Raw genomic sequence first — 10,943 nt, forward strand, 5'->3', positions numbered from 1 at the left:
TGGATTTAATGTCATTTTTAGAGTTTGATCATACCTCCCTAGAGAGGGTATAACAAATACTGAACAAGGATGACACAGATCAGAAAGAATTTAGCTGGGGAGGAATTCAGATTGGGGAGAAAAATAAGGAGTTGGGCCTATTCTCATTTAAAAATAAATCCCTCTGGAATGACATAAAAGAACATTTTTAAAAAGACTGAAAGAATGGCAGTTTATCTTTTCCTTTTTAATGCTAAGTGTTTCTATTTTAAAGGACTTCAATCCCAAGTACATATATGGGATTGAAAAATGGAGAACAGTCAACATTGTCGGTGAATGAAGATTTTTAAGTTCAAAATGTTGATCAAAATTTCCCAATTCAAATTGCTTTTTTGACTCTTGGATTACATATGGTTTGTGTTACATGTCTGTATTTTCTAAACTCCAACTTTTTCGTGGAGCACAGGAGCAGTTAAACTGGAACACTTTACATGTTTTTGTGCATTGTTTTTATAAAGATGATGGTAGACTGAAGGTTATTTGAAAATACAAGATAATGAATACAAAATGGTCTTCAGTCAATTAGATTCATGGCCTTATTATCATTCTCTTTGTCTTTATTGTATTTTGGACTAAAAATGTAATTACTACAGTATTTATTTATAGCCCAGCTTTTGCAGGGAAGGGACCTAGATGCCCTTCATCAAACCTGGTGTCTTGTATGAAAGTGAGTCTATGTAGAGTAACTTAAAAACAAAAGCTGAATTGGCTTTAAAATATTTATTCACATGTGAGTAAAAATGACTGACAGTGTTATCTCTTCCCTTCTTTTGACTTCTCCTGCCAGTTCCAAGATATTTCATGAACTAGTGTCTCTAGTTTTTGGTTTTGTTAGTTTTTGTATTTTTTTAAAAATAGATAAAGGCAGAGTAAATAAGAGCAATTTTTGTTTTTCATAAAAGTGGTATTTTCTATTTATTTGCCTGTCAGTATCCTACTGTAGTGCACACACACGTGATGTAATGTGTTGATAACCCTTATTGCTGAAGTGGAACACACATAGTGAGATGTTATTTTCCTCATGGGACTCCAGAAGCCTTAAAATCTTGTCATGCTCTATACTTAAATGATGTTGATTCCGTCCCATTATATATACATAAACATATAGTTTCAGCAGTTTCTATTCATTAGTTTTATTTTGGAATTATGACTCAATGAATAAGCCTACTGATAAGTTAATAAAAATATGAATGTTGAAAGAGAGCAACCCATCCTCTCAGACTTAAATAAAAATTGATATGCCTACACATGGGATGTTAAAAGGGAAATTCAGTGACTCCCTAAGACATTCATACCTTTTGAGGGAATTTCTTCTTCTAGGTACTTCTATCTTTGAGTTTCTATCCTCATTAAATAGTCCTTCCAATCTCGCATTTATATGGTGCTGTAGAAATTTAATTATGCAGTGAAACTTGTTATGAGCATTATTTTTCAGGAATTCATCTTAAATATTTAAAAATAAGACATTTTTTCTAATTACAAGGAATAACTACTCTTTGTAAATGATTTGGAAAGTGTGGAATATAATATAGATGAAAAAAGTAACCCCTAAATAATCACTTCTAATATTTTGGCAAAATTCTTCTTAAAAAGTGCTAAAGAAAATGTGGCACATATACATCATGGGAACACTATGCAGCCGTAAAAAAAAAAATGAGTTCATGTCCTTTGGAGGGACATGAATGAAGCTAGAAGCCATCATTCTCAGCAAATTAACCCAGGAACAGAAAACCAAACAGTGTATGTTCGCACTCATAAGTGGGAGTTGAACAATGAGAACACATGGACACAGGGAGGGGAACATCACACACAAGAGCCTGTTAGGGGGTGGGAGCGGAGGAAGGGAAAACATCAGGACAAATACCTAATGTATGTAGGGCTTCAAATCTAGATGATGGCTTGATAGGTGCAGCAAACCACCGTGGCACATGTATACATAAGTAACAAACCTGCACGTTCTGCACATGTATCCCAGAACTTAAAGTAAAAAAAAGAAAAAAGTTATTGAATATATTTGTTTAATTTTTAAACTTTTTAATTGAAATATAATATAGATTTAATAATGTGAGCCAAGTTCTCTCATGCCCCCACCTCCAAAGCAACCACTACCCTGACTTTATCACTACTTAGTTTTGCTTCCTCTTCAATCTCATATAGATGACATTATGCAGTGTGTATGCTTTTGTGCCTGACTTCTTTCATTCACCATAATAGTGCTTTTTTTCTTTTTGTTTTTTGTAAGAGATTTATTCTGAGCCAAATATGAGTGACCATGGCCCACGACACAGCCCTCAGGAGGTCCTGAGAACATGTGGCCAAGGTGGTCCGGGCACAGCTTGGTTTTATACATTTTAGAGAAGCATGAGACATCAATCAAATTCATTTTAAGAAATACATTAGTTTGGTCCAGATGTGGGGCGGGTGGTAGGGGGAAGGGGAGGCTTCCAGGTTGGAGGTGAATTTAAACATTTTCTGATTGACAATTGGTTGAGTTTGTCTAAAGACTTGGGATAGAGGCCGGGTGCGGTGGCTCATGCCTATAATCCCAGCACTTTGGGGGGCCGAGGCGGGCTGATCACCTGAGCTCAGAAGTTCAAGACCAGTCTGGGCAACACGGTGAAACCCTGTCTCTATTAAAAATACATGTGGTAGTGCATGCCTGTAATCCCAGCTACTCGGAAGGCTGAGGCAGGAGAATCGCTTGAGCCCGCGAGGCGGAGGTTGCAGTGAGTTGAGATCGTGACCGCTGCACTCCATCCTGGGCGACAGAGAGAGACTTTGTATCAAAAAAAACCAAAAAACAAAAACCTGGGATAGGTAGGGAATAAGGGAATGTTCAGGTTAAGATAAACATTGTGGAAACCCAAGTTCTTTTGAAGTCTTACAGTGGCTGCCCTTAGAGACAAGAAGTGACAAATGTTTCCTATTCAAATCATAGTTCATCTCTTTAGGATTGGGAGAGTCTGGAAGAAAAAGATCTAGCTATATTAATAGAGATTCTTTAGAGGTGCAAAATTTCCCCCACAAAGAACAACTTTGCAGGGCCATTTCAAAATATGGCAAAGAAACATGTTTTGGGGAAATGCACTTTTTAATTGATGTATATTGTTCCGTTATATAAATATTCTACACTCTATCAATTTTTCTGTTTACAGAATTCAGATTTTTACTTTCAGTTTTTGAATGGACGAAACTGCTTTGAGAATTTTGTATGTCTTTTGCTCATTTCTCTTGAATATATACCAAAGACTAAAAGTTATTGTAGTTATCTAAATTATACATGTTAACTGTGCTGACAAAAATTGTGTTAGAATTTGTTGACCTAATATAAATGTTTTATATTATTGAGATAGAAATTCGAATTAATCAATGATGCTCCTCATTTCTTACTAACTCTTCTTTGACTATCTTTTAAACATCTAATATAGAAGATGGGTCTGCATATCTATTGCTTTGAATCCTATATTTAGGTTTAGAATCTGACAGTATTTTAAGAATATATTTTATTTTGTTTATTTTATTCTTAGTCTTAGGAACAGTCTATATATAATTAGTATGATTCATGAGGTAAGGGATAGCTATACAGAGGAAAATCGTTCACCATTTTATTTATGGCATAGAGAAATGGAGTTAAAGAAAACACTGAATATACAATGAATATGTGCATTCCCTAGCGATTCTATGTGTGTTGCATGTACTCTTAGGCACGTGGCTAATTAAGATATAGTGGTTTGAATAGCTAAGTTATTTACTTATTTATGTATTGTGGATTGTTTCATCTAAATGAAAATCATAAAATACTTGAACACTTTTCCTTGCTGTTTTTTTGAGATGGAATATTTGTTTTTTAAAAAATCTCTCTCTTATAATGTGTATTCATTTCAGAAAATTTGAAAAAGTTTAAAAATTATTAAAAGAAATAGAAAATTACTTTAAACTAACCATCATGAGATGAGCACTATTGACTAAAAGATTATTTATTTTTTTAAAAAAGCCATCTTTAGGTGATGTTGGGGGTTGGCAAAGATTCAGCCTGTCTTTTCTGAGGCACTGAGAGATGTGTAATACACACACACACAAAATGATACTGAAGTCATCAGAAAAAAATTATATTTTGTGTATACTGAATCAGTTCCTTATCACTCCCAGAAGGTGAGCAATTAGTTCTTCTTTTTTTTACTTTTTATTTTTAATTTATTGTTATTATTATTTCTGAGACAGAGTCTTGCTCTGTCACCCAGGCTGGAGTGCGTGATCTTGGCTCACTGCAACCTCCATCTCCCGGGTTTAAGCTATATTCAATTCTCACTACAGTCCTTAGGTTAATATCTCTCAGACATTTGTGTTGTTTGAGCTTGTTTGCTAGTAGGTTCCTCAGGAAGGGCTCACAGGAACAATATGCCCTGAATTCTTGTATGTTTTTAACATACAAGATTTTGTATGTGTCCTTCACATACAGTTTGTCTGTATCCTTGATTCTTGAAAGTCAGTTTTAGAGGATAAAAGTTTCTTGACTCTCATTTTCTTTCCTTAAGTATCTTAAATAAGTTATTCCATTTTTTTTTTCTGGCATAAAGTATTGCTATTAAAAAAATCTAACGATGAGCTAATTTTTTTTTTTTTATTTATAAAGCTCATGTTCTTTTTGTCTTCATGTTCAAATAGCGTTTCCCTTTTCTTTAAACTCCAGCAGTTTTACTAGAATGTGTTTTGGTGTTGGTTGATTTGTTTAGGCATATGGCACGCCCTTTCAACACGTGCTTTCAAATTTTTTTTATTCTAGTAAAGTTTTTTTTTACTTATAGCTTTTAGGATTTTTTTTTTCCTTCTTTAAGAATTTCTACCCTCCACATACTGGATTTTCTTTGCCTATCCACAATATTTATTGCTTTTTATTAAACATTTTTATTTCTTCTTTTATATATAAACGTTTTTTCTTCTTATCTGTTAGAGTTTATTCACTCTTATGTTCCTTCTAGTTTGATATAGTTCCTTTATTTCTAAATCTCTATTGATTTCTGACACTATATTTTTAAGTTATGGTAATTCTGATTTATGTTGCTATTTTATGTCATTAGTCATTTCCTTACTATTAATATCATTTATGTCCAACATCATTTTCTTAATGTTCTTTTGAAATAACAGTTTATAATTTTGCTATGTTTTATAGGTATGTATTTCTCACATTTTTTATTATCTGCAGAGAAGTTATTCTATTCTTTATTTTCTTTTTTTAAATATAGTGACTTTGTAGGGATTTGGCTTCAGTAATTTTGTTTTCCTAATTTATATAAAATTAGTTTTACTAAAGTTGGCTCAGGAAGGAGGTTTGGTTTAATTTTCTAAATTCACAGACCTCCCTCTTTTATTGTTTTCATGCAGCATTAAAAATATTGCAGTTTACTTTCTGAGATTTTGAACCTCTGTTTCCATCCTCATTTTAATCCAAATCCTTTAATGTCTCTGTTGTCCCTGACTGACCCACTCAATTTTTATTTTATTTTATATTGACAGATAAAGTCGTAATTTACCATATAAAACATGATGTTTTGAAGTATATATACATTGTGGCATCACTAAATCTAGTTAATTAACATATGCATTACCTCATAGAGTTTTGTGCTAAGAACACTTTACAACCATTCTCTTAGCATTTTTAAAGAATAAAATGTATTAGTAACTAGAGTCATCACATTGTAAAATAGATCTCTTGAACTTATTCTTATTGCTTAAGTGAAATTTTATATTTTCTGACCAACATCTCCCAACTTTCCTCCCCAACCCCAATCCCCTCGTAACCACCATTCTGCTCTCTACTTCTATGAGGTCAACCTTTTAGATTCCACATGTAAGTGAGATAGTGCTATATTTCTCTTTCTGTAACCTGGCTTATTTCACTTAACACAATGTACTCTAGGTTCCTCCATGTTGTCACAAACGACAGGGTTCTCTTTTTTTTTAATGAATAGCACTGCATTGTGTATATATACCTCATCTTCTTTATCCATCCATCTGTTGATGGACACTTAGGTTGATTCCATAACTTAGCTATTGTGGATAGCGCTGCAGTGAACATGGAGGTGCAGATATCTTTTCAACATACTGACTTCTTTTTCATTGCGTATATACCCAGTAGTGGGATTACTAGATCATGTAGTAATTGTATTCTTAATTTTTTATGGAACTTTCTTTCTGTTTTTCATAATGGCTGTACTAATTTACATTCCTGCCAACAATGCACAAGAGTTTTTTTTCCTCCACATCCTTGCTGACAATTTTGTTATCTTTTGTTTTTTTTGATAGTAGTCATTTTAACAAGTGCGAAGTGATAGCTCATTGTGGTTTTGATTTGCGTTTCCCTGATGGTTAGTAATGTTGAACATCTTTTCATATACTTGTTGGCCATTTGTGTGTCTTCTTTTGAGAAATATCTCTCTGGTGACCTGCTCAATTTAGATTCCACTTCCAAGAGTGTGGGGGTCTTCTCCTGGGAGGGAGCCCTGGCTTGTAAGTTTTGTTGAAGTGCTAGGCCAAACCCCTACTAGGTTCAACAGCTGCTCTCAGCCTGGCCTTCTATATATCTAGTGACTACCTGCTGGCTGTTTGAGAGCTCTCGGGTTCTCAGAAGCATCAGATACCTTGTTGTTTCTCTGCTTTTCTCACACACGTGCTGACACAGTGCAGATCTTATGGTGGTTGATGATTTGGCACTCCCTACCTCTGATATTTGGGGGGTGAAAGTGTGCATTACCATCTAATTTTCTTACAAATATTGCCTGTGGGACTTTTGTTTTGCAATCTAGTGACTCTTTTTTTTTAATGTGGGTATTTGGAAACTGTGAAATCTATGCTTTTCCTGCTACTTCTACATTTCCAGAATGCTCTCATTCAGCACAGTCAGGCTCGTTCATCATGCATGGCCCTTCATCTTTGCAGTTAGGAATTGACAGAGAGGAAGTGTGAACTAACAGTGTACTCTGTGTGCATGCCTAGGTGTATGTGTACATGTGCATTTATTTGGGGAGGTGGGGTGCTGCTCCTGGCAGCACTGCTGTATACAGATGTGGGTGTATCCTTAAAGCCCCGTGCTTTGACCATAAATTCTCTTCACATTCTGAACACGGGAAGTTTCCCGTTTGGTTTGTGGTGTGGACATTTGTTTGTAGAGCTAGTCTTTATTTTCAGGTGTATTTTTGTCTGTCCAAATGACACTGGCACTACAACATTGCTAATTACCTTGGGAAAGGTTAGTCTGTCTGCAATCTTTTTTTCCCCTAGAATCCCCAGCTACCCTCGTGTGGAGAAGATTCTAGTTGCCTTTGGTGTGTTTCTTTTGTTTACCATTCACTTTGGTTCACTCTTTAGTGAAAACCTACCTGGGTAGGTACAATATTGTTTCCACACCAGTGTTCTTGAACAATTCTATTTTCTCATGTATAAACCACTTGGTAAGTTAGGATCCATTAATCTGGAGGTCTGATAAAGTCAAAGACTTGGGCAAATGGAGGAATTACTTTCAAAACAAATTTCTATTAATGTTAATGAATGGTAGATTTGCTCATCCTCCCTTTTCTATTTATGCCATCTATTTGTCATTGGTTATCATGGCAACTGAAAACAGAATTATACAAAACAAGACTTATGGCATAGCTCCATTTAAATGAGGACTTCATTTCATAATTTTCAGATTTAACAGCCAGGTAATGAGGTTCAGAAATAGACCTAGAGCATAAAATTTTTTTTTTTTAATTTAAACATTTTCCACATACAAGGCACATAGACTAGTTTGTGATGTGAAGGGTTGGAAATTAACCTATAATGGCCAGAGAAATACTAAATGCCAAAAGGACCAAGTATAATTCAGCAGGGTTAATGGAGACTGAAGTAATCTAGATAGAACTGAATTTAAAATGTCTATAAAGTTCTGTGAAGATAACACATTTTTTTGTTAAAAAAATGACTGTGTAGTCAATGTGGTGTTTGTACCTGCAAGTCTGTGATACTTGATTCAGTGTGAAGTATGTTTACATAAAAATTCTATGGAATAATCAATTTATTAATATATAGAACAATAAAAAATATTTAGAAAACTATTGGTGAATTACCTTATGATTAACAAGAGTTTCCTATTTATGCTCAAGAAAACTCAGAAATGTTTAGAAGGATAATTGAATAACCAAGCCATTTATAGAAAAAATATATACTTTATTTTCAACTAGAAAGGTGCAAACATGTAACTTTTGGTCACACTCTCAACAAATAAACTGTCCGGAAAACAGTCATATCAAAGTAGAAACAAATGCTTCCAGGTGAGAAAACTGATCAGCTATATAGAGCTGCTCGGTTTTTAATAAAGGTCATTTGTTCATTAAAAGTGAGGCTACCACATTTCCTACCTAGAAATCAGCCTTCCAAGGTCACTAATGCCTCGCCTTTGCAAACAATCTGTTTTGACGGACTGTCATTCTATCTGAGCAGAATTTCCATATAAGTATCCATTTCACGCTTTGAATGATCAGACAAGCTTTACATTCTACCTATGGTGTTCAGAAATTGAGGCTAACATTGAAATATCAAAGCATTAAAAACAAAAATAAAAAGGCACAAACAACTTTAAATTAACTTAGATAACTGTACATATATATATATATACACACACACACACACGCACACAATATTTACAATATAAATTTTTAAAAATGTGGCTTGTTACAGGCAAATTCACTTGCCACAAGCTGTCCAGTCTAATCGACAGGATTCCGATTCCTGAACAGTGTCATTCGAATCAGAATGTCAGAGCTGAATCTGCTGTTCTGACTTAAGGTACAACTAGACTCAGTCTCTTGATGGCTAGAGAATGCACATCCTCGCTGTCACTGGGGCTACAGGCATGTCAGTGAGCACGCTAAAATTTTCCTTCTCAATTACACTTCAAATAGCAGGCACATTACTCGTATAAGACGCTATCTGATGATACCAACCTTTCTGTTGGTACCCTCCCACTGCTCCTAAAGTCACACCTTAATATACATTCTGGTGCTGTGTACTAATGCAGTTCCACTGTCAAGTCTTAACATTCTTCAAACCAGTGTCTGGGGTTGATAGACTATTTGTTTGACATGGCACAATGTTTTGAATTGGGTCGGAATCTTTTCCCCCAGTTAGAAAAACAGATTTAAATAACTTGTGCTACTGCAATCATTTTTACATAAAAATGAGATGTGAATCATTTCAAGTTCCAGTCTAATGAGTTAATGTCTCACTCTCTGGCTTCACGCCATGTCTCCGTACATCTTCCTGTAGTACAGCGACTCAAAGATGTCATTGTCTCCGGGACAGTTGTAGTGGCAGGCACAGGTCTTGATGAACATCATGTTCTTCTTCATGACCTCGCCGTCAGGGCACTTGAACTCCACTGGCAGGGTGGTGGTTCTGTGGGGGGTGCAGCATCGGCCGTCGGTACATACTCCGCAGAATTTAGCTCGGTATGTCTTCACGCTGGTGCAGCCAGAAAGCTCAAACTTGATAGGCTTGGAGATTTTGGGGGTACGGATGCACTTTTTGCCCTTCTAAGATAGACAAGGGAAAAGAAAGAGGAAAAAAAAAATCAACAACTCTACAAGGGGAGTGGCTTTCTTCAACCCTCTGTGTTTTAGTCTTCTGTTGTCTGACTTCTGTTTATATTTTGAGGGGAGGAAGTTTGAGTCTCATTTGCTATGTCCAAAAATAGCCAGGGCCTCTCTTGGAATGTCTTGAATTAACTAACCCTGCAGAAGATTTCGTAGTGGAAAACTTGTGGTTGCTATTACACAAGCTCTCATTCCAGCAAAACAGCTCAATGGCTAGATAGTTTTGGAGATAACGGAGTTATATTAACAAGGGTGGCAAGAGCCCTAAGTTGGGTCCTATCCACTGTTTTTCCTGTGAAAAACAGTTAATAGGAGCAGAACACGTACCTTAATGTTCTCTTCCAGGTCAGCTTCGCAAGGCCTGACCATGCACAGGCGGCTCTGCTTCTCTAGCCTGCAAGAGGCGTTGTCATTGGTAACCCGGGTGGAGATGCCCATCCCACAGGTCTTGGAACAGGCGCTCCACTCTGTGGTCTGGACCAGGCAGTTGGCTCTAATCATAGTTGGGTCTGGGCCAAACGTGTCTTCCAGTCGGTAAGCTGCGAGAGCAGAGCACAAAAACACCATGTAAAATGCCTGGATAAGATATTTACCCCCTTCACTTGGCACAATTAGGACTCCCTCCCTGGGAGAGAATCACGACCCCGACTTAGAGGAAGACTCGACTCACCCGCGAGGGCAGGCCCAACCACGGTTTGGTCCTTGGGCTCGTCACACACCCACTCCTCACAGCATTTCCCGGGCAGCTTGACCCTCCTCGGGAAGGGGCAGTCAGGGCTGGGCAGGCGAACGTCCATGCTGCACAGGGGCATGCAGCCCACCGCCCCGTCCAGGCACGTGCACTGGTACTTGCAGCTGCTCTGGAAGGACTCTCCGCTGCGGTACACCGTGCCACCGAAGATGCAGGGAGCACCATCTTTGGCTGGAGAAGAGGAAGGGAAGGGGGTGGGGGATGCAGAGGTCAGGCATTGGGGCGCTCACATCCAGAGTGTCAGAGATGCGAGTTGGGATCTGGGCTGCAGGGGGCGGGCTGGCAGCAGCTGGTGAAAGAAACTCAGTACGAGCAGTTTCTTTTTCCAGCGGGCGGGTAGGCGTGAGGGAGGAGGCGGCCGGACACCTAGCGGCGGGGGCTGCGTGTCTTACCGGTGCATACGCCGATCTTGCGGTTGGCCGGGGAGCCGAAGTCGCAGAAGAGGCCCTTGTGCGGGTCGCAGGGGTCGCGCTCGGTGCACAGCTCGCCCAGCGGGCGGGTAGGCGTGAGGGAGGAGGCGGCCG

The 10,943-nt window shown here is 37.7% G+C and overlaps 1 protein-coding gene across 1 annotated transcript; it reads right to left on the minus strand.

Annotated features, from left to right (window-relative positions):
* Positions 1-8,223: 8,223 nt before the first annotated feature.
* Positions 8,224-10,931, minus strand: CTGF (connective tissue growth factor). The gene is made up of 4 exons (XM_011998039.1): positions 10,812-10,931; positions 10,339-10,590; positions 9,996-10,207; positions 8,224-9,605 (listed from the first exon to the last, which is right to left on the minus strand). The coding sequence occupies exons 2-4, from the start codon at positions 10,478-10,480 to the stop codon at positions 9,312-9,314; spliced, it is 648 nt and encodes a 215-aa protein (XP_011853429.1). The 5' UTR covers positions 10,481-10,590; positions 10,812-10,931; the 3' UTR covers positions 8,224-9,311.
* Between the last annotated feature and the right edge of the window lie 12 nt (positions 10,932-10,943).

Source organism: Mandrillus leucophaeus, unplaced genomic scaffold (assembly GCF_000951045.1).
Source record: "Mandrillus leucophaeus isolate KB7577 unplaced genomic scaffold, Mleu.le_1.0 Scaffold552, whole genome shotgun sequence".
NCBI lineage: Eukaryota > Metazoa > Chordata > Mammalia > Primates > Cercopithecidae > Mandrillus > Mandrillus leucophaeus.